The sequence below is a fragment of the Leucopleurus acutus genome (genome assembly GCF_964270905.1).
Source record: "Leucopleurus acutus genome assembly, chromosome: 13".
NCBI lineage: Eukaryota > Metazoa > Chordata > Mammalia > Artiodactyla > Delphinidae > Leucopleurus > Leucopleurus acutus.
This window is the reverse complement of record NC_139155.1, coordinates 89215260-89238527: the sequence shown is the minus strand read 5'-3', so window position 1 is coordinate 89238527 and position 23268 is coordinate 89215260. Positions and strand designations below refer to the sequence as shown.

At 63.3% G+C, this 23268-nt stretch overlaps 1 protein-coding gene across 1 annotated transcript; it reads right to left on the bottom strand.

The window, feature by feature from the left end:
- Positions 1-1777: 1777 nt before the first annotated feature.
- On the bottom strand, positions 1778-22660 carry MMP17 (matrix metallopeptidase 17; the record flags this gene model as incomplete). The annotated part of the gene is made up of 10 exons (XM_082853310.1): positions 1778-2091; positions 2793-3050; positions 5935-6087; positions 6185-6267; positions 7925-8024; positions 10003-10179; positions 11085-11368; positions 11866-11995; positions 12790-12922; positions 22517-22660. 10 exons carry the CDS (start codon positions 22658-22660, stop codon positions 1778-1780), a joined length of 1776 nt encoding a protein of 591 aa, XP_082709436.1.
- Positions 22661-23268: the final 608 nt, after the last annotated feature.

Below are 23268 nucleotides of genomic sequence, written 5' to 3'. Positions count from 1 at the left end.
ATCGCTGCACAACCAACTCCTCCTCCTCTCTGTTTCAGCTCATTCCCCGGCTCAGGCGGCCTTTCCGGAGCCCCCTGGAAAGCAGCTGTTCACAAACTTCCCCGTGTATCACACTCGCAGAAAGGGGGGGAGGGTAACACATGGCCGGCCCCACCCCCAGCCTTCTGATCAGCAGGCAGGGCCAGGCCCAAGAATCTGCATTTCTACCGGCTCTGGGTGGTGTCGATGCTGCTGGCTGGGCACCCCGCCTGGAGAACCCCTGCTCTAAAGCGGCCCCTGCAGGGGCTCTTCGCACCCCCTTATGGCCTGATGCTCACATCACCTACTCTCCTCTTTCTAACCGACACCATTTTTGCTGCAGGTGTTCACCTGCCCCAGCCCCAGGGAGGGGTGCTGATTCCTCTAGACCAGAGGTTCTCAACCCAGGTGACCCTACCCTTGGGGTTACCTATGGCTGCGACAGGTATGGGCAAGGACCGTCCCACTCCCATGTCCACGCACCCCCAGGAGAAGCACTGATGAATCGCTCCCTGCCAGTGAGAGCGGGCAGGCAGCCAGGGCTTCTGGGAAACGTCGCCCTCCCGGGTGAAGGGGGTACAGCTCCCACTCTTTGCCTCTCCGGGTGGGAGAGCGGTGGCTGCCATCCTGGCCTTGGAGCCGGAAGCAGAAGGAGCAATGGGACGGAGCCACCTCCCTGCACTTCCTCTTGGGAGGCCCTCAGGGGCTGTCGGGGTGGCAGACAGCGTCCCAGGTGCCCCACCCAAAACCTTGTCTCGTTCTGCACGTCCCGCACTGAGAGCAGTACCTGCACGTGCAGGTAGGCACTCCGTCCATCAGGGAGGGTTGGGCGAACGTGCCAGAACCCCAGGTCCTGAGACCTGACCCGGCCCGACCCCTGCCTGCGGGCAGGAGGCTCGTTTCCCTGAGCGGGCCTCAGCTCGTCCATCTGTGAAATGGGTGTAATGACCCAGGGGTCATGGAGTCGTCAAGTAAGCGCTGGGCAGGAAGGTGTTGGTGACCACTGCACAGGCGTCCCTGGAGGCCCCCCGCCCCAGAGTGCAGGTGGTCCGGGGCCAGGGCTGCAGAGGCCCCGGAGGACGCCCACGCTCGGACCGCCTGAGCGCGTCAGGGAGCCGAGCCTGAGCCGTTACAAAGCAGGAAGAGATCGTGTTTGTCTGAAACGCGTCACAAGGGAAGCCCACCACGGCCCCAGCTTGGGGGCTCGCCCGTGGAGGCGGCTGCCCTGCGCAAGGCAGCCGGCAGGCCCACTGGGACCAGGAGAGGAAGCCCCACGGGCGGGCGGAAGCACCAGGGGCGGCTCTGCGGCAGGGGATGGGGAGGGGGTGCCCGTGGGCCTCCGGGCTGCTCTTGCCGGGGTCTGCGGACCTGATGTAACGCCCCCAGCCCAGCCTACCCCTGGCTCCTCGGTCAGTCTCCGTGGGATTCAGTCACTCGCTCGCCGAAAGGACGGCTTCCGGCCCCAGCCCGGCCGGGCCGTGACGCAATCTCCCCAGCTGGCAGAGGGCAGGCAGGCCAGGCGGGAGCTCCCCCTGCATCCGCGCCCGGGGAGCAGCGCCCTCTGCTGGCCTCTGCCGAGTCGGGGGGGCTGCACCCGGTGGCCTCGGCCTGGGGGGCTGGCGGCGCCGTCCCCATCTGCAAGGCGGGTCCGCTCTGCAGGGACGCTCGGCTCAGGCGCTGGAGGGGCGGGCATCAGTCCTTGCACTTCGTGGCTCTGGACCGCAGCCCCTTCTGTCCTGTCGCAGGCCAGCGCCGAATGTCACAGCGCCAGGGCGCGGGCCGCTGTCCACAGGAGGCTCAGCAGCGCGGCCAGCAGTGGGCCCGCGGCCCGCGGTGCTGCGGCGGCGATGGAGGTGCAGGAACAGACCTCGTAGGCGTCCTCTGAGCGGCTGTGGTCGCGCTGCCCCGGCCGGGCGTGGGCCCCTGCCTCTCCGTCTGCGCCCTCGGGGTCAGCGGGCGGGTCTCTGCAGACCAGCCAGTCCCGGGCCGTGGACTGCGGGTACCCGGGCGCCACCTCCAGCTCGCCATCCAGCACCTTCCAGTACTCCTTGCCGCGGAAGAAGTAGGCGGCACCTGGGGGAGAAGAGGGCAGGCAGCTGAGCTCCGGCCGCTGCAGCACGCGGGATTCGGTGTAGACGGCAGGAGGACGGGATACAGACAGCTGCGGGGCCAGTAGGAAGGACGGACGTAGAATGTCTCAGGTGAGAGTCAGAGTCTTGGTCTCAGCCTACAGGGAGCCCATCTGTGGGCACTCAGAGCATTACAGGCCTGGGAAAGCTCAAGGAGCCGCCTGGAGGCAGGGGGATGGATGAGATGACCTCTGCTTTTTCCCTACTATTTATTTAGTGAGGGCCTACAATGTGCCAGGCTGTTCTAGGTACTGGGGACATGGCTTTGCAAATAGAACAAATGAAACTTCCCATACGGGTGGAGCTGCCCCTGTGGGAGGGTGCTGTACTTCTCACTGCAGCCAGGGGGCGCTGCAATGACGTTTGGGCGGAGGCCTGAAGCCGGTGGGGAAAGTGTTGCGGGGGGGGGGGGGGGAGGGGGGGGAGACGCACGGCAGGTGCAAAGGCCCTGAGGTGTGTGTGTGACAGCAGGAGGCAAGGCTGCTATGGCTGGAGGGGTGACGGGGGCGAGGAAAGGACCCCGAGAGGTGAACAAGAGCCAGAAGGGGCGACCCAAGGGCCCCTCTGGGGGCGGGTGGTGTCTGCAGCGGGGGTGTGGGGGCTGAGGCTGCCCCGGAGTCGCCCTTCCCCCCGCGCCCGGCTCACCATCGGACCAGCGCATGGCATCGTCGAGCGTGCTGGGGATGCCCCTCCACGGGGGGCTCTGGGCGGGGTGGCCAGGGTCCATGCGCCGTGTGTGCTCATCGTAGCGCCAGTACAGCTGGTCCTTAAAGAAATAAGTCTTGTCATTGTGGGCCCAGGAGAAGGCAGCATCGACGCCGCCCGGCGGGAGGCCGAAGTCCGAGATGGGCCGCGGGTATCCTTCCTCTACGTTATTGTCCTTAAACACCCAGTATCTGTCTCCTGGGGGCGAGAGAAAGAGCCGTGGGCCGGGGTTCGCCCAGCCCGCCGGGCGAGGGCCCCAGCCCTTGCTCCTCCCACAGACGGGCACCCCGATGCGCAGTGCCCATGGCGTAAGTCCCAGGAGGGCTCACCGAGCGCCTGCTGTGCTCCCGGCAGGGGTCCCACACGTGCCAGCAGCCTGGGGAGGCGGGGCCAGATGAGGCGCCGCGTCACAGCCAGGGGGCAAGACTACCCGCTCCCACCCCGAGAAGCCACTTCGCTCAGCGGGGCCTTGTCCACTTCTGTTGTGAGGCGGGCTGAGCACGTTCACGGGCAAAGCAGGAAGGGCGCTGGGTGAAGGCCCACCGGACCTGCGTGTGTGCAGCCTCGCCAGATTACACAGAAGCAGAGCTTTAGAATCACCAAGAACTTCAAATCCGCACGTAAAGCTTTTGGAAATGGTGTGATTGAGACCCTTGGTGGGTGTCCTTGACTTTGTGCTCTGGAAACACATCCTCAGCTGCTCCGCCGCAGGAGGGTGGGGATCAAATTTGGGTGTGTGTTGTCATGTCCCCCACTCCCGCCCGGTTTAGCAACAAATCGACCCTGTTATTTTGAAAACAAATGAGGGAATTCCCTGGCGGTCCAGCGGTTAAGACTCTGTGCTTTCACCCTGCAAGCTGCAAGGTGCGGCCAAAGAAACAAACAGAACAACAAATGAAAAAAGAAACAAATGAAAACAGGAGATACAAATGAAGAAGAAGCGAAACATTAAAAAAAATCTTTGGCTGGACAAAGGACTGGAATAGACATTTCTCCAAGGAAGATATTCAAGTGGTCAGTAAGCACATGAGAAGATGCTCAACATCACTGATCATCAGGGAAATGCATGTCGAAACCCTGACGAGACACCGCCTCACACCCAGTAGGACGGGCACGATCAAACCCGCCCCCCGAAAACAGCAAGCATAGGTGAGGATGGGGGGAATCGGGCACCGCTGGTGGGAATGTAAACTGGGAGCGGCTGCTGTGGAAGAAAGAAATAGTCCAGGATCCAGTAACCCCACCCCTGGGTATATACACAAAGGAACTGAAAGCAAGTTCTCAAAGAGCTATCCGTACACCCATGTCTACGGCAGCCTTATTCACAACAGCTAAGACGTGGAAGCAAGCCAAGTGTCCATCGACAGATGATAAAATGTGCTCCATCCACACAATGGAACACGACTCAGCCTTGAAAAAGGAAGGCAATTCTGACCCCTGCCACACCGTGGATGACCTTGAGGACGTGATGCTCAGTGAAATAAGCCAGTCGCAAAAAGACAAATCCTGTGTGCTTCCACGATATGAGGTCCCCAGAGCAGACAAGTCCATGGAGACCGAGAGCAGGCTGGTGGGTGCCGGGGGCTGGGGGGGGATGGGGAGTTAGTGTTTCATGGGGACAGTTTCAACTTTACAAGATGAAAAAGCTTTAGAGATGGACGGTGGTGACGGTTGCACACAGTGTGAAAGTACTTAATGCCCCTGAACTCTACACTTATAAATGGTTAAGATGGTAACTTTTACATTGTGTGTGTGTGTGTGTGTGTGTGTGTGTGTGTGTGTGTGTGTGTGTGTTTTACCACAATTAACAGTAATTTCTAAAAGATCATCTGTCAGAGACTGGCAACAACTGAAGGAAACGACGGCACAGCTGCAGACAGGGCCCCGTCGACCACAACGAGAAGGGCCGTGAGGACTTCCTCTGAGTGGGCACACGTGGGGTGACATCGACAGGGCAGCCTGACCTGCTCCAGCGGACGCTGCCAGGCGCGTGCAGAGGCCCCAAGTGCCCACACTGTCTCACATTTCAAGTCTGGAGCTGTGGTTTCTCGTGGGGATCTCCCGATTTTTAAATGTTAAGAAATAATCCAAGTTACTTAGAAGATGCCAGACAGGTCCCCCCACCATGACTGTGGCCGGCCCTTGACATCCAGCCTGGGAGACGGTGATTCCACTGTCAGGGGGCGCGTCAGCGTGAGTGTGGAGGGGTCGAGCCCAGGCACCACACAAGGGAGGCCAGGTTGGAGAGCCTGGGTCAGGGCAGCAGGGTGGCTTCACTCTGGGGAGCTACAGACCCTGCACCCCCAAAACACAGCTGCACGTACATACAGCAGTGCGTGAGACTGAGGAAGGCTCACAGCCCCCGAGGCGCCCACAGAACTGGCAGGGCTCAGTCTCCTGCTGCAGGCGGGGCACCTTGCCTTTTCCCTAAAGAGACAGCACGCTCCCCAAGGGCAGGAACCACCACCCCAGCCCCGCCCGGGAGCGGGGCTGTTGAGGGTGAAGTGACACCCCTCCTCCAGTGGACCTGTCACCCTGGACTGAGATGGGAGAGCAGTCTCCCCCTGCTCTTAGGCTAAATCCAGCTCCTTCCCGCGGCCCCTGGCGAGGACCTGCACTTCCCACCCCGGCCTCCTCGCCCTTCACTCTGATCCAGCCTCATCACCCTCTTCCAGGTTCTTTCAATCAGCAAGCTTGTTCCTGCCTCAGGACCTTTGCACTGATAGCTCCCTCGGCCTGGTATGCTGGTCCCGCAGGTCTACCTGAAGTTAACTCCCTCATTACCTGCAGGCGCTTATCGTGTGTCCCCCGGCCCAGAATGAGGGCAGGGGATTTTCGTGTCTTGCCCACTGTGTGCCTGCAAGGCCTGCCACAGTGCAGAGCACACAGCAGGTGCTCAATTACTACAAACTGGTTGAGTGCACACGTGAACGTGAGACTCTCTGCTCTGAGCTCTGGACCCACAGAGCAAAGCACAGGACTGGCCTCCTGCGTGGACGCGAGCTTTGGGGGTCCTGGGGAGCGCGGGCTGCGGCCCCCGGTCAGCGATGCCCGGCAGGCACCCAGATGGGGGGGCACCCACCTTTGAAGAAGACGATCTTGTGGTCACTGGTGCGCTCGTACACGGCATCCACGCTGTCCAGGCGCAGCGGCAGGCCCCGCCAGAAGCGGTGCACCTGTGCCGGCTGCAGCGACACCAGGTGCCGGTCCCGGGTCAGCCGCCAGAAGTACTTGCCTGGGGGGACACAGGGGGTGGGGCTGCAGGTGGCCGGCCTGGGGCCCAGGTGGGCTCTGCTCCTCTGTCCACGGCCGCTGGACCCCGAGGGGGTTACCTTTGAAGAAGAAGGCCTCGCCTCGGATCTGGGCTACCGCGTCAAAGTGGCCGCTGCATCTGTGGGGCACATCCTTCCCGGGCCTGGGGGCAGAGAGAGGGCCGGGCTGGGAGCTGCCCCGGGGAGCTGGGCTGGGCAAGGCCATGGGGACAAGCATCCCCGAAGGACCCTGCACGCCCGCATCACCGCCTGCAGGCCCAGCGACCACAGCAGTTTAGTCAAGAGAGAAAAGCAGGTGAAACAGCCCCAGGCTCGCCGTGCAGGATGCGAGACGGATCGCTGAGCGAGCGCACTGGACGAGCAGGCGCTCTCCACGCTGCCAGCGAAGCGTCGGGAAGCCAGCTGGGCACTTTCTACAGAAGCGCGGAGCGTGCGCGCCGGGACCCCGATTCTGAGTCTGGAGCCCTGTCCACGGACAGTACTCACAGCAACGTCATGTGTGACGACAAAAGGTCAGGAGCTTAAATGCCCGCCGATCCAGGACTTAGAAACAGGGCAGGGCACACGCGTACCGCAGTGCAGCTCAGCCCCGAGAGCCAGGCATCTTCACAGACACAGAGGCCTCCACAGGGGCCAGAGCTGAGGCACGGAGCAGCACAGGAGACATCCCACTGGGCTCACGCATGTACATCTACACGCTGGGCTTTCTACACATGTGTGGAATCTCTCTGGAAGGACACGCACACGCACAAATGTCTGCCCCAGGGAGGGGCTGGTAGGTCAGCGGCGAGGACTGACTTCGCTGTGAGTTGCTTTTTGTGCCCCTGGAATCGCGCACTGCTGGCAGGTGTTACTTATTCAATAAATAAGTGCAATGAAGACCAACAGTAACACAAGTTACAGCAACATCTGTGACCTCAGTGGAAATTCACCACATACAGCGGAGTGAGAAAAGCATGAAAACATCCCACGTCTGGAAAACCAAACCTTGAAACAAACCAAACCACGGAAGCCTAAATACATAGATTTCTGTTTGTATTTTTGTGTTTAGTGTTTTGTGTGAGCGTGAAGGTGGCACGGAGGCATGCCAGGCTGTGAGGGCAAAGGTGGGAGGGGTGGACGGGGACGCCTCCCTGCAGATTCTGTGGCACTTGTTCCACTGGGGGATGGGGGGGGGGTGAGAGTAGGCAGGCTCTGACTGCTTTCACCACGGGGCTAGACGAATCCAAGCTGGGCCTTAAAAGGCGGACAGCTGCCGCGCGGCCTCCAGCACTGCCAGCCCTCCGGATGCTCCCCTGGGGCAGCCACTCCAGGAATCCAGCCTCCGGCACGGGACACAGATGGTGCCCAGCTGAGCCCAGCCTTCGAGTCAGCCCAGCCCAGGCACCAGACCTGAGGCAAGATGCCCCCAGACGATCCCAGCCCCCAGCAGGTGTTCCCAACACCGTGGAGCCGACCCCCGACCCCCGGCCGTGCCCTGTCCAAGTTCCTGACCCACAGAACCCACAAGCCTCACGATATAGTGGTGGTTTCATGCCACGAGGCAGGGCTGCTTGTTACGCAGCCGTCGATGACTGACTGGGATGAAGGGTGAGAGGAAATCGCACATTTGAAAGTCAAGGCCTCTGCACGGTCTGGGCTGGGATGAGCTGGGGGTCCCCTCCCCTGTCTGTCCATAAGAAAAGAAACTAACTGTCACTCAGGGCTCAGCTGGCCCAGAAGCCCCACGAGCTCAGGACCCAGAGCCGCTGCTGGGGGCCGTGCTGGCCGCAGAGTGGAGACAAGGGGCCCACGGCTTACGGGGTGCTCGCGCGATCATCGGGGGGCTCCGGCAGGAGGGGCGGCTCCTCGGGCTCTGGGGCGTCTGGCTGTGCCGTTGGGGACACGGACTCCCGCACGCCTGTGGAGACAAGGAGGCTGCATCGGGCCCAGCACACCCGCCTCCCCGCAGACCCCACCACCCTTCCTGGAGCCGCCAGGACGGAGCCAGGGCCGTCGGGTGGGTGGCACTGCGTCTCGACCGAGCCGAGTGCCGGGCTGCGGCGGTGAGCAGGGCAGGGGAGACTCCGTCCCTGGAGCCGGAGCCTTGGGATGCGTGAGCGGAAGGCGCAGGTGCCCCACTGACTTAAGGGAGGGTTTACACCCCCCCGCCCCCAACTCCACTCCTGGGCACAGACCCCAAATAACAGAAGACCGGTGTTCAAACAAAAAGCTGTACATGGATGTGCACAGCAGCGTTATTCATAATGGCCAGAAGGTGGAAACAACCCAAATGTCCACCAGCGGAAGAATGGATAAACAAAATGATCGGCTGTCAAAAGGAATGAATTACCGCTGCACGCTACGCCGGGGAGGACCCTGAAAACACACGCTGCGTGAAAGCAGCCGGACACAAAAGGCCACACATTGTACGATGCCATTTATGTGAAACGTCCAGAAGAGGCAAGTCCAGAGACACAGAAAAGGGACGAGTGTTTGCCGGGGGCTGGGGAGTGGATGGGACGTGACCGCTAATGGGTGAGGTGGGATGGCGGGGGAAAGGGGGGCGGGATGAGAACGTTCTGGAAGTGGAGAGAAACGGCGGCTGAACAACATTGTGAATGTACCAAGTGTCACTGAGTAGTTTGCTTTCAAAGGGTAAAAATCGTAAACTGTGCTTCAATAGAGGACGCCCACAGATGCCAGAAGGTGGAAGCGCTGGGGCAACAGTGCCGCGGGGGTGGGGGCGGTCCAGGCGGAGGGGAGAGGCTGCGGCGCGGAATGAGGGGAGGCTGGCCTCCGAGGTGAGGCACCCCATCCCAGGCTTTAAGAGGACTGCTCTGGCCACTGTGGGTAGGGGCAGACTGGCGTGGGGTTAGGGAGACCAGCATGGAGAAGGGGGGTGACTGCGGGAGGTTCATCACCCCCACCTTGCTCTCGCAGCTCCCAGGACAGACCTCCTTCTGCCACCTTGCCTGATGTGTCCCCAGCAGAAGGGGGCCCGGAGCTGGCCCTGGGTCAGTCCTGGCTCAGCGCTCCCGTCTCTCAGTGGGGATGTGGTACCTACTTCACAGGTTGTAAAGACTGGATGACTTAATACACGTAAGTGCTTTGCATGGGCCCTGGGTCACCATCAACGTCAGCTGTCGCAACCTGAAACCGTCTGGGGATTGGACGTGGGATCTTGCCCGGGGCTCTGAGATGAGCTCCGTGGAGAGGGCAGCGGGGGCCCCAGGTCCTAGGGACCCCTGGCGACACAACTCACCTGCTTATTCATTCCACACACACCGCGGGGCAGCCAGCGTGTGCCAGGCGGTCCCAGAGGCCGAGCACGCAGAGACAAGACAGAACCAGCCCTCTGCCGTGGGGCTCTGTGCTCGGGGGTCCCCGGCATCTCTGCCGTGGGGCTCTGTGCTCGGGGGTCCCCGGCATCTCTGCCGTGGGGCTCTGTGCTCGGGGGTCCCCGGCATCTCTGCCGTGGGGCTCTGTGCTCGGGGGTCCCCGGCATCTCTGCCGTGGGGCTCTGTGCTCGGGGGTCCCCGGCATCTCTGCCGTGGGGCTCTGTGCTCGGGGGTCCCCGGCATCTCTGCCGTGGGGCTCTGTGCTCGGGGGTCCCCGGCATCTCTGCCGTGGGGCTCTGTGCTCGGGGGTCCCCGGCATCTCTGCCGTGGGGCTCTGTGCTCGGGGGTCCCCGGCATCTCTGCCGTGGGGCTCTGTGCTCTGGGGTCCCCGGCATCTCTGCCGTGGGGATCTGTGCTCGGGGGTCCCCGGCATCTCTGCCGTGGGGATCTGTGCTCGGGGGTCCCCGGCATCTCTGCCGTGGGGCTCTGTGCTCGGGGGTCCCCGGCACTGCTGTCCCCATCCCCGGGCGACCCGTGACGGCTCTGGGGGGGACTCACCATACAGCTGCCAGACGCGTACCCTGTCCTCATAGGGGAGCCCGTAGCGCAGCGGGTCACCCACCGGGCCCTGGTAGTACGGCTGCATGATGGAGCGTGTGGCCGCCACGTGGCTCAGCCCGATGGCGTGGCCAAACTCGTGGACAGCCACTGCGAACAGGTCCATGCCGTGGGCATCTGGGGACACAGGAGCCAGTGAGCCCAGGGAGGCACCGCCAGCTCCTGCTGGGCCACGGGGACGGGACCCGTGGGGTGAGGTGAGATGAGTCCGCCAAGCTGGTTACAGAGGAGGCCCCGGTCTGACAGACGGGTCCTATGGAGTCACTCAGGGCTTGTCTGCTTCCTAGGAGGCCCTGTGGAGTTCACAGGGGCCTCTTGGTCCCCCTCACCTCCCACGTGCCCCTCACAGTAAAGTTGGCAAACTATTCTGTACGGGCCACGTGGTAAATATTTCAGGCCTTGCTGGCCGTCAGGATCCCAAGTTACAGGGGTCACTGTAAGCTCCCTCAACCCCACAGCACTGAATAGATGCTCCAGGCCCCACAGGATGGGCCTGGGCTCCCATCAAGGCGTAAAACCCACAGGTTCTACGGGGCCACTTCTGGCTCCTCCAGCTGGGATGGGCTCCCCAGCCTGGGATACAGACTCACCCCACGAGGCCCCCGTCTCCCCCGCCCGCACCTGCAGCCTGTGCCCCGCGGCTCTGCCCGTCGTCCCGCCTTGAAGCTAAGGGGCCCGTGGCTCCTTTGGCCAATGGGACTTAGAAGTGATGGCGTGCCGAGGCCTCAGAGGCCTTCCAAGCTTGCACTCCCGCTTGGGAGCTGGACCAGGGGGAGGATAAGCCTGGCTCACGGAGTCACGTCCCAAGCCTGCGAGCCCAGCCCGGGTCCGCCAGGTGGGTTGCCCGTGCAGAGACGGCTGGATGCAGAGCTGTCCTGAGCTGGACAGGTGCCTACGGCTTTAGGGGACCCGTGGCGGTTTCCTCTTCCTGGGGGGCTGGTGTGGCTCCCTACACCATTGTGGGCTCTGTCAGGGGCTGGGGGTCATGCGGGGTCCCCGGGGCCACCCCAACCCGGACGCACCTGAGGAGCGGAACGTCCAGGCCTCGTCATCGTCAAAGTGGGTGTCCCCTGCGGTGTGGTGGTCGCCCGGGAAGAAGGCGTGGGCCACCGCGCCGCCGGGGCCGTCGAAGGGGTAGCGGTCGTTGTGGTCAGCTGTGGAGAAGTCGATCTGGATGTCGGCGGCGCTGCCGGCCACCTCGTGGAAGTTCAGGGGCGTGAGGTCGCTCCAGACTTTGAGCGCGTAGTGCATGAGCGCGCGCACCGTGTCGCGGCCCAGGGGCGAGTCCCGCGGGAACGTGCGGACCCTGGGGCAGGCGGGGTCAGAGCCGGGTCGGTCACAGGGACAGGCCCAGTGCCCCCGCCCCAGGCTGGAGTGCGCTCCCTGGAACAACTTGCCCCGGGGCGGTGGGGGGCACCGGGGCCCTTATTTGGAAATGGGGTTTGCAGACGTTAACTGGGGCGGGGATGGAGATGAGCTCATCCTGGAATAGGGTGGCCCCTAAAACCAGTGAGTGTCCTCACAACAGACAGGAGGGGCCACAGACGCGGAAGGAGGACACGTGAAGACGGAAGCCAGGATCAGAGCCACGGGCCCAGGGCTGCTGGCGGCACCTGGACAGGGGCGGGGCCGGATTCTCCCTCACAGCCTCCAAGGGACCTGTGGCCCCTGGACCTCGGGTTTCTGGCCTCCAGAACCGAGAGGATAAATTCCTGTCTCTTAAGCCCAGGTCTGTGGGTGCTCATTTTGGCCGACACCCAGACCCCCGGAAAGGCCAGGCCCGGTGGAGGCCCGCCTGCCCACCTCCACGACAGGTTCCTCTTCCTCCACTTGGTCGGGGCCGGAGCCTGGCGCGTCCTTCGAGCCGGGGCTGCGGCTGGGAGGTCAGGGAGGGAACAGCGCGGGGTTCTCATCAGCGCCAGGGTGGCCTCATCTGCAGGGCGGACGGGCGGGCGGGGGTCAGGAGCCAGGCCCAGCGCACGCGCACCCCCAACTGAGAGCTGGCCCCAAGCTCCAGTCCCGGCCCCTCGCTCTGCACCAGGTCTGGGGGGACGAGGCCCAGGCCTCCAGCTATGTCGGGCCCCCCTGCCAGGGGTGCGTCCACAGACCAGGATGGGGGGCTTTCAAAGCATTCACTGACGAACGGCAGAGATGTGAGCAGTCGGAGGGGGCACGGCCCCAACTCGGACCGTCGGCCAACGTTCCCTGCATCTCACGGGACACACACCCGACCGGTTCTGTGTGTGACACACGTGTCTACTCCCGAGAGGCCCGGGGACAGCCATGTTTTGATCAGCTGGCCCTTCGAAGAGTCTTTACAAAATTGGAATTTGTGGCCAAAATGTAAAAAGTGGGGTGCTCACATAAACCCCCCGGATTTCTGGTTTCTCTTGGAAAGCAGGCAGTTTCAACAGCACAGGCCTAGCACCCCAATGGGGCGACTCAACTGGGGCATGGGTGGCCAGACCCCACTCCGACAGCTGGCCTGCCTGGCCCGTGGCATGGAGTTTGAGACCCCACTGAAAGTGTGGAAAGGGGGTCTGGGTGCGGCTGGTACACACTCACCCCCTGCTGTGCCCACGGCCGGGGGACGGGGAGGGGATGACGGAGGGATCCCATGCGGCGGGAATCCTCCCTCCATCCCAGGACAGCAGGGCAGGCTGGAGGGGGCAGTTAGGAGGAACTGGGCTCAGCTCACCCATCTCCCACTGCACCCTGAGAACTGACCCAGGACGCCAGTGGCCTCCAGGCCTCCGAACCGCTGCATGGCCACGATGGCCTTGGACAGCTCCTCTGGCGTCTGCAGCTGCCCTGTGTCGGGGTCTGCTGGGGGCAGGTAGCCGAACCTGCTCAGCCACTCCTGCGGGCAGAGAGTACAGTGAGGGGTGGAGGGGGAGCTCAGCCCCACAGCAGAGCCACCTGCCTGGGGCCATCACTGCGGGGAGGGGCAGGCCTCTCCTAGCCCTGATCAACGCTCCAGCCCCTGCCCAGTAGCCCACAGGGCGTCTCATGCTCCTTCCTTGCCTCAGTGTCTTAATAAACTTGATGCCCCTTAGATGGGTGGGTTTGAGCAGTGCACAACCTGTGCGACTGCTCACGGCAGCCTGCCGCACCTCACTCCTCCTGAGGCAGCAAAATGCCCAGGGGACACTTCCGGAAGTGAGATTTTTTAAAAGGTTATTTAACGTCGTGAGCGCCCAATTCAGGCCCGGAGCTGGCTTGTGAGGCAGCAGTTTAGGACCCAAGGTCTGAAACCCGTGCTGAGAAGGGCAATGGGCTCAGAATCTGTTTTTAGGAATCTGGTTATGAGCTGCATGTGCACAGTAGTTAAGAGCCCAGACTCTGGAGCGAGGCTGCCTGGGTGCAAATCCCACCCAGCCCGCTCCTCACTGTGCAACTGAGGCAAGTCACACCCCCTCTGGGCTGTTTCCTCGTCTGTGGATGTGAGGATATAAAGAGTTAGAACGTGGAAATGCTCACATCAGCCCTGACACAGGTACCCTCCATATAAGGTGTGTGTTGTCAGCGGACAGCTCTGATGCAAAGTGCCCCAGTGGGGGTCCTCTGAGCAGGAATGGGGGGCAACCCTTTATACCACGGACACACATAGAACCCCTTTACCATCTGTGGGGGGCCAGGGGACAGGGAGGCACTGATGCCATCCGTGGGGACCTCCTGGGGGGCTTCTGTTTCTTCAGCTGCCACACGGCGCTCATGCCCACTTCCCAAGCCATGTGACAATCCCATAAAAAGCACTCAGCCGGGCTTCCCTGGTGGCGCAGTGGTTGAGAATCCGCCTGCCGATGCAGGGGACACGGGTTCGAGCCCCGGTCCGGGAAGATCCCACATGCCGCGGAGCAACTAAGCCCATGCGCCACAACTACTGAGCCTGCGCTCTAGAGCCTGCGAGCCACAACTACTGAGCCCACGTGCCACAACTACTGAAGCCCGCATGCCTAGAGCCCGTCCGTGCTCTGCAACGAGAGGCCACTGCAGTGAGAGGCCCGCCCACCACAGCGAAGAGTAGCCCCCCTCGCTACAACTAGAGGAAGCCCGTGTGCAGCAACAAAGACCCAACGCAGCCAAAATAAATAAATAAATAAATGTCCTAAAGGATAAAAAAAAAAAAAAAGCATTCAGCCATATGGACGCAATGCCAGGGGTGGGCTCATCAGCCAGCTTCAGATGACCCACAGGTGGGCGGAAGGCAGGGTTTGGGAGATTCTCTGAGCTCCACCCCCTCCCAGACCAGGCTTCAAGAAATGCACCGACTTGCAGGTCTATTTTTTGTTTTTCTGGTGGACATTTAAAAAATCTTCGATTCATTTATGCTAACTGCAGGGCCCCCAGAAGCTTGCGAGTTTGCAGCCCCTGCCTGAGGACTCCCCGCCCCGGGGATCTGACCCCACAGGGGGCCCAGAGGGTGCTCAGTGGGAGGGGGTCTATCCTCCTGGAATTCCCAGGGAATGTAACTGACCAGGAGGGTCCTCAATGATTTGCATATAATTTGCATACACCTGCAGCAGACTAGCTGGATTCCCTCCTTTCCAGGAAACGCTGAGTCCTTGCTGGGGTTCTCTCTGTTCCTTTACCTCCCCCCAACTCCTGAAGGAACCCCCAGAATGCACAGAACTGGGGGACCCCCCTCAGGCCTGGGGGTCCCTCTTAGACCCAGGCAGCACAGTGCACAGCAACTAAGGGGTGCTCCTGGTGGACACCCGGGTGACATCCTGTGCCCAGACGAGGGGAGCACGAGGGCCGGGCAGGCTCACCCCGACCCGGGCTCTGCCCTCTGTGCTACTGAGGCCTCTGCCACCCCGAGCACCCTTCTTTTGGGAGGACCACCCTTCACATCACTTCAAACACATTTAAATGCATCCCGTCAGCCGTCAACAGGATTTACTGAGTCCCCTGGCTAATCAGTGTCTGAGAGCATTCCAGGTTACAGCTGTGTATTTGTATCCACTTTGCTGTACTAACAGAAACTAACACGACATTGTAAGTCAACTATACTCCAATAAAAATTATTTAAAAAATGTGTGCTTGTGGCTACACATCTTGGGGAAAAGTTTTACATAGGTTTTGATGCTGCCATTTTCTTTATGAAAGTCAGAAAACACACACACTCTGCAGCTCTCTGTTAGGATTGCAGGACTGAGCTACAGAGCCTGGAGGCGCCCAGCACCACGAGGAATCCCTCTGGGGTGTCCTCGGACCGGACACGATGCTGGGTGACGATGTTGTCCCCACTCTCCTTACCAGGTAATGGTCCACCCGGGCAAGCGCCTTTCCCCACCCAGGCCAGTTGCTTTGGGTGGGCAGGGGCTGAGACAGCCTGGGGGGACCACCCGTCTCCCGGCTGTCCCCTTCTAGGCTGGGATAGCAGCTGGGCGTCTGATCGTAGCAGAGCCCTGCTCCGAGCCCTCGCGGGGCTCCATGGGGCTCACAGAGGAGCTGCGCCCTCTGCTGCTGGGCAGCCTGGCCCGAAGGCCAAGCGCACCTTTGGGCTTCAGGCCTCAAGAGCACCTCAGGTGGTTTGGGAACGTCTGCCAACATTGAAAAGCAGGTTTCAGCTACAGGTCAGAACAAGGGCAGAGCTGAGGGCCTGCGCCAGCCTGGGACAAGCTCTGCTCCAACCGCGGCCGGCAGCTGCTGGCGCCTGCCCGGGCCCTGAGCACTGCAGCCTGCAGCCCCTGCTGCACGCAGGAGCACCAGAATGGGACCAGATCTGAGGGGCTGGCGGGAGGCAGGGGCTCCCTCCCCCTTTTCCCCCCCCACTGCAGGCTTGGGCTCAGACATCCCACCTGCCCCCAACGCAGCTCCCTCCCCCATCGCAAAGCCCGTCCCTTCTCTTCACACCCCAGGCCCACCTCCTCCCCGTGGCCCCACCAGTGGCGGTGGGCTTCTGTGTCGATTCCTGGACAGCTCGCTGGGGGAAATCCTCAGGAGGTGTCTGACAACAGGACGAGCCCCTGGCAGCCACCGGCCCTCAGGTGATGCATGGATCGGGGGGCCTGAAGAACCCACGGGGACCCTAGCCCAGCCTGAGCCATCCTGTTCTGCCTTCGGTGGAAACACAAGTGTCCCCGACAAGAAGCCCCCATCCCTGCTGGGAAGGAACAGTCACCCTAGAGCCCTGGGAGGGAGGGGGCGTCTCGGGCAGCCCCTTTCTCTCTCTCCTTCTCTCTCCCTCTCGCCCTGCCAGCTCGCTCCCCTCTTCAGGGGAGACAAGCAAATTCCCGAAGGGCCGGGGTTTCACTCTTTTTCCTGGTAGTACGTACACGCTGGAACATCACAGAGGAACCAGGCCGAGAGCCCGTCCTCAGGGCCGGGTCCCCGCATGAGGCAAAGGCTGACAAAAGCCCTGGAGCCCGCGCAGCCCCGATCCCTGCACCCACCGCAGTGGTGCCCGCATGAGGACGGCCCCGGGTGGGGGCCCTGCCCCTTGCCCCCCAATATCCTGCAGAGCCTGAGGGTCGCCTGGGCCAGCCCCCTCCTGTGCTCATCCACTGGTCCTCCCTTCACTGTCACCACGGCCACCGTGTCTCCAGGGCAATGAGGCTGTGTGGGCAGAGGGCGAACTTTCCAGAAGGCGGAGGGGAGGGGGGAGGGGTGGGAGCGAGGGGAGCCCCAAACCCGCAGGGGCTGACCCGCCTTGGAGAATTGCTAACAGCCAAGGACACGCTCTCACCCTCCTCCCCACAAGGACCCCCGTGAGCTGAGCCATTACTGCAGATGGGGAAACTGAGGCCCAGAGAGGTGGGTGTCCTGCCCAAGGCACTGGCAGGAAGTGGGGCGCCGGCCCCTCCTGCAAATGCAGTCACCTACCATCCCTCCCGTGGCTTTCCCATTCGCCCTGCCCAGCCCCCGCCTGGTCTTGTTTTTCTCTATGTCGTTTATCGCTGGTTGACACAACGTGCATTCGTTCACAGCGTTAACGATGCTTAACGATGTTTAACGCACACACCACAAAACTCCCTCCTGACCTCAGCAGTCACAGGCCAGTGGGCCATCGCCGCCACGGAGCGGCCCCGCGTTCACGTCTAGAGGGGCCCTCGGCCCAGCAGGTCAGCCGTCAAGTGCAGGCACCCGCGGCCTCGGTGCTGGCTCCCAGGGGGCGCAGCAAACCAACCTTCCACAGACGGGTGGACCAGTGGGCGAGGGAAGGCCGCGCTGCGACGTGCTGTACGGCGCCGGTGCCGGTAAACAAGAAGTGCTTACTGTGTGCAGCGCCCCCGCAGGTCCCTCCCACAGCCCCAGGCCTGGCCACTGTGGTCCCCACTTACAGGGGGGGAAATGAGGGCTCGCCGCACGCGCTGGCCGTGGGAGCAGGACCGGAGCGAAGCCACCGGGACCCCGGGACGCCTGTCGGCTCGCCGATGCCCCGTGAGGGGCCCGTGTCTGGCCGGGACAGTGGGGACGGCGGCTGAACCGTCGACGCCCCCTTCGCCCTCCGTCTCTAACTGGATTCCGCCAGCCTCGTCTGGAGCGGGTATGGAGAGCGGTGTCATTAGCCCCACGGCACAGCTGAGGAAACGGAGGCCCAGGGCAGTGCGGACACCGTCACAGCGCTGGGGGAGCGCAGGCGGGCGGGCGGTGGCTTTAGAGCGCCCACCCCCACCCCCAAACAGTAACAGGCCCTTCGGCACCCACTGCGTGCCGCCGGCTCTGCACCTTCACCCACTCACTCCTCAGCACCCACGGGGGCGGTGTCACCATCACCTCCACGTGCAGCTGCGGAAATGGCTCACGGTCACAGGGTGCAGCTCTGGCTCAAGTCTGTGTCTGACCCGCTTGGCCGTCCGGGCGCTGAAGACCCAGAGATAAAGGAGTTGGTGGCCCCCCGGCAGGGTGCGTCTTCCTCCAGGGGCTGCTGGCGGTTGGGATGACCCCTTGCCCCAGCATCTTCCCCAGGGGGATGCTCCCAGAACCTCCTCTGACGGTCCATCCGACACCCTCACCGAGGGATCCCTGTGCCAGGTGCCGGGGGGACAGGGAAGGTCTGGGGAGACACCGTCCTGCTGTCTACCCAGGAGGGACAGTCTTGCACGGAAAGCCAAAGATAAACACGTGATAAGTGTCACAGATGATAAATGATTAGTGATCCTAATGGCCAACGATTATTGAGCGCTGCTCAATTATTCACAGCACCCACAGGGGAAAGCTGTGAGAACAGGGGTCTGTGGGGTTCAGTTCATGCTTGGCACACAGTAGGCGCTCAACAGAGAACTACTGAAATGATCTTATAGGTGGGCGCTATTATTATGACCATTTTACAGATGAGGAAACAGGTGCAGAGAGGTCAGGACACTTGCCCATGGTCACACAGCCAGACAGTGCAGAGCTGGGAGGGGAACCCAGGCTATCTGGCTTCAGGGCCTATTCCCAGGACCGCTGTGCTATGAGGGGAAGTGAGACAGGGTGGAGGGGCTCCTTAAATGGGTGCTCGGGGGGGGTGGCACCTGAAGGATGAGAAGGAGCTGGCCAGATGATGAGCCGAGGTGAGAATTCATGGCAGTGGGAACAGCTTGTGCAAAGGCCCTGTGGCAGGAACCAGCCTTGGAAGTTCAGGGAGCAGAAAGGAACTGGTAGGACTGGGGTACAGAGGGAAGAGAGGATGGAGGAGTGGGCAGGCGGGCCAGGGAAAGGGGGGAAGTGGGTCTCGCATCCTGCCCAGGCCACTATCCATCCCTCCTGAGAGCTGGACAGTGCCTGGGAGGGACACAGCAGGCTGTCGGCTAGCGTGTGACAGACGCACCCGTCACCCCTCCCGTGCTCAGCAGAGGCCCTGCACCCAGAGCATCTCACTGGAAGCTCCGAGCCACCATTAACCGAGAGGCAAAAACCACATGCACGCAAAGCACCCTCGGAAACCCCCAGGAAGGCACTGCATCAGGGAGGACCCTGGTGAGCCCTCAAGCCCTTGTCCCTGTTCCCACACCCCCTCCTCAGAACACGAAGGCAGCTTACTGCCTGCAGACGCTGTGGTGAGAGATTCAGGGGCATCACCCAGGGAACGTCCCCACTGCCCCGCTCTCATGGCCCCACTTTACAGACGAGGAGACTGAGGCCCAACGCTCAGATCGCAGGCTGTGAGCAGAGGCTGGTCCCAGAGCCCCTTGAAAGAGCAGCGACATTTCCTCAGCTGCCAGGCTGCTCGCCAGCCCGTTTAGTCAGGGGCTCAGACCACAGGCGGCCAGGGCGGTCCCACCTACCCCCCCCCCCCCCCCCCCCCCCCCCCCCCCCCCCGCCAAAGCACCACAAAGACTTCTCAGTCATCCAGACACCCTAGGCCATGAGTGTCTGGGAAACGACTCACTTGTTGACAACGTGCCTCCAGGGTCGGGGAGGGGCCCAGTTGGGTCCTAAGCTCTGGGAGGGGAACGTGGAGGCGAGGCTCCCCTCTGGGCGGCTCAGTGACACCATCCCTGGTCCCCTCAGTTGGGTTCCCTGACTGCAGCCGAGAGGGTGTTCCCGGCCCCAAGCCAGGTCTGATACGGGTCCTGAGTGCACCGACGTGCCAGACGCTTGCTGGGGACCCGGAGGCGACTGGCTGAGGCCAGGGTGACGGTCACCCCCGCCACCCCCTCCCTACCCCCTGGAGGGGGATACGTGCTCACAGGAGCTCCAGCCCCTGCCCAGGCCCCTGGGCCGCTACTCCCCGCCACCCTCACATACTCTCAGCCACAAGCCACTGTCACCGTCTGGGTGTCAGACATCAAAAGACCTGCCAGCACGCGTGGTACAAGGCACAAGAGCTCACAGACTTTGTTGTTGGGATAGAAACCTGAGAACAGACTTTAGAGGACGGTGGCGAATCTGCCAACATACGATACGTTACGTGCACACCTGTCACCTGGGCTCCCCCAGTACGGGTCCCTCACATACTCACGTCGCAGTAAGCGGGCGTCCTGGCAGCTCCTGGCTACGGCGAACTATTAGGAACAGCCTGCCCGTCCGTGCGGGGGTCTGGCTAATGGACGTGACATCCGTGCAGTGAAATGCGGCGGGTGGAAAGAAAGAACCAGGAGGACCGAGACGTTCCAACACGGACCGTTCTCCAGGATAGACTGGGACGTGAAAACCGCAGGGCGCGCGGCAGCGGGCAGCAGGTTGTCATCCGGAGAAATAAGGGACCGAGGTCCCCATGCCCTTTTACGCGCCCAGACCACCTCTGGAAGGATCCTCAGGAAATGAGGGAGACAACGGCCCCTGCAGACCCTTCTGCATGGCCTGAATATTCTGCTGTGGGTGCTACCTACTCAGAAATAAAATAATGCAAACGGGCCCAGAAGGACTTGCGGCTCAGCCGACAACCCCAGGAGGGCCCGGGGCTCTTTTGTCCCGCTCGCCGAGGCCTGAAAGCCCCCCGTGGGCCGGCGCGTCAGGCCTCAATCCGGTGCTTTGTTCTCCTCTGAGGCTCGGGCGGGCTGGGCTGGGGAGCCCCCTCCCGGGGACAGCCAGCGCACAAGAGACCCGCTGGGCACGGCTCTGTCTGGCAGAAGCTGGGTCACACTTACAAAGGGGCCCTTCTCCTCACTGGCAGCCCTAGATCTGAATATCCAGTCAGTGGGCCCCTGGGGGCAGCGTGCAGAGCGGGGTGGAGGGGAGTCCTCCCTCCTCCCCGCAAATCCCTGCTGGTCTCCCAGCCTTCCTGCACCTCCGGGTCTGATGCGCTGAGGTGTCATTCCCCCGAAGGCCACCAGAGACCGCCCTCGGCCCGCAAGTCGGGGGCAGGAGGCAGGAAGGTTTCTCTCACTCAGGCTGGAGCAGGCTGGAGGGGTCCTGGCCTTCCCCGGGTGGGGCGGGGGTCTCTCTGGGCAAGGGCAGCATCCTCTGCTCTTTATGCGCCGGGTCGTATACCAGGGCCCTGCTGTCTCTGGGGCTCCAGGCTGGGGAACCACGTCCCCCGCCCAGTGCCCCGTTGCCGGGGAACCCAGGGGAGCAGGGAGAGGCGGAGGCATGGCGGTGCAAGCCAGGAGCCGGAGCGTGCACCTGACCCGCTTCCTCTGGGTGGGCGGCGAGAAACTTCAGAACGGCCCTGGGCGAGACACACGCACTTGGCTGGGCCAGGAGCTCCACGCCCTGAGTGTGCGGGCCCGACCCCCAGGAACCCTCCCGTGGGGCCCCTCACAGCTGGAAGGTGGGAGCCTGGTTCTACTACCACCCAGCCCAGACCTAGAGACTTGATGCCCTCAGACACCCCAGGGCCCGGAGGAGGTGGGCAAAGGCACCCCGATTTCAGAGCAGTTTGGCTGGGAGGAAGCGGCGCTGGGGACCCTCTGGCGTCTGGATGCAGACAGCAGGGACTGTGGTCGTTCCCCCGCAGGCGGCTGCAGGGGTTGCGGCAGCTGGGCGGGGGTGGCCGAGTCCTGCCAACCACGGGGCTGCGGATGCCGCCCAAACGCCGGCACTGGCCTGAAAGCCACCCGGAGCTCGAGAATGCCACTGGCCTGGGAGAGGAGCCTTTTCAGCACCCCTTTAGGAGACTGCCGTGGGCCGGGGCGGAGGCAGGGAGCAAGGTCCCCGGCCCTGTCCCTTCATCTGTGCAAGTGAGGGCAACTGCAGGGGCGGAAGCCTCAGAAGGAATCTGCTTAATCGACCGCCCTGCTCTCGCCCTCGCCTGGCCTCCCGGGGCCCGGGGGTGGCGAGACCCATGAAGTCTGATCTAAATCTTCCAGGTCCCGAAGAGGAGGCTCCAAGCCTGGCGGGCTGAAAGGGGGAGGGGTGTGGGAAGAAGACACTGCGCAGTCCCCCAGTATGGTTTCCAAGCCAGTGGGACAGCTGATACTGAGGGAGGGGCGCAGGAGAAGGCGGGACGGCTACATCCGAGCCTGGGAATGGGAGGGGGACTCCAGCAGGCTCAGGACAGGGACAAGGGTGGCAAGGCAGGGCTGGCCACCCTGGGGGCGGAAGGAGACAGGGACGGGCCAAGATCCATGCCCAGCGGGGGGCTGGGAGGCCGGCTCCCTTGCTCCCCAACGTCTTCAACATCCTCAACGGAGCAAACTCGAAACCACCGACTTTCCGGGGCGCCCACACTCAGCAGCCCTGTCTTTTTCTCGGTTGTGGGCGCGCACCCCTCCCCCCCGCCACTCCCACGGGGAACGCACTCGGGACCGCCCTGCTCTGGGCGGCTGCGACTGCTGTCCCACCCGCCTCAGGGGCCCCTTTGGGGCTACACGGAGCCGGTAACGGGGCTGGGGCCAGTGAGCCCCCAACCTCCGCGGGCTCCGGCGACTGCGGCGGGCTCTGAGCGCACGGAGCCCGGGAGGGACCCGCCGCCTCTTTCCCAGACCCGGGTGCGCGCGCGTAAGACACTCAGACCGTAACCCAGCCTCAGCCTTCCTGCCCAGGAAGTGGGTGCAGGGCGTCCGAGTTCCCGCAGGCACCGAGGCGCCCCGATGGGGTCTCCCCGGCCCGCGGGAGCCCTGCATCCCGGCCGCGCACTCACCACTCCCAGGCTGAGGTCCTCGGCTCGGGGCGCGGGTGCAGCGCAGCCCCCACGGGCGGCCAGCGCGAGCAGAAGCAGCGGCAGCGGCGGGACCCGGGCCCAGGGAGGTGGCGGGCCGGGCCCCCGGGTGGCGCGGCGCCGCATCGCGCTCACAGGGCGGACGGCGCGGCGGTGGCAGTCCCCGCGCCCGTGCGCCCCGCGCCCGCGCGCCCCGAGCCCGCGCCAGGCTGCCTGCCCGACCGAGCCCTGCGCCGCCTCCCAGCGGCGGGGCGGGGCATGCTAATATATGTTAATGAACGCCGCCGCCGCCGCTCCCTCCCTCCGCCTTAAAGGGCCCGCGCCCCGCTCCCGCCAGAGTCCCGCGCCCCCTGGAGGATGCTCAAAGCTCACCCACGCCCCGCCCGGCGAGTCCACACGGGGACCTTGGCTGCGGCGGCCCGAAGGAAGATACTTCCTGAGTGTCCCCAGACGGCCCCGGGGCGGCGGAGGCATGCAGGCGGGGGCACAGTCCGGGGCTCTGTGCCGGCCCCCGGGGAACGGACCCCGCCTCCCGCCCGACCGCTCGTACGTGGACCCCGCGCGCCAAGCACTGTTTCACGGTCAGGGCTGGGGACCCGGAGCGGCAGCCGCAGCGCGCCCGGCGGACGCCTGGGGGAGCCTTTGCACCGTGGTAGAAGGGAGGTGGGGTCGGGTGGCGGTTGAGGAGGGAGAGTGGGAGGGGTCGGGGTAGGGGTGGAAGCAGGGAGGGGCTG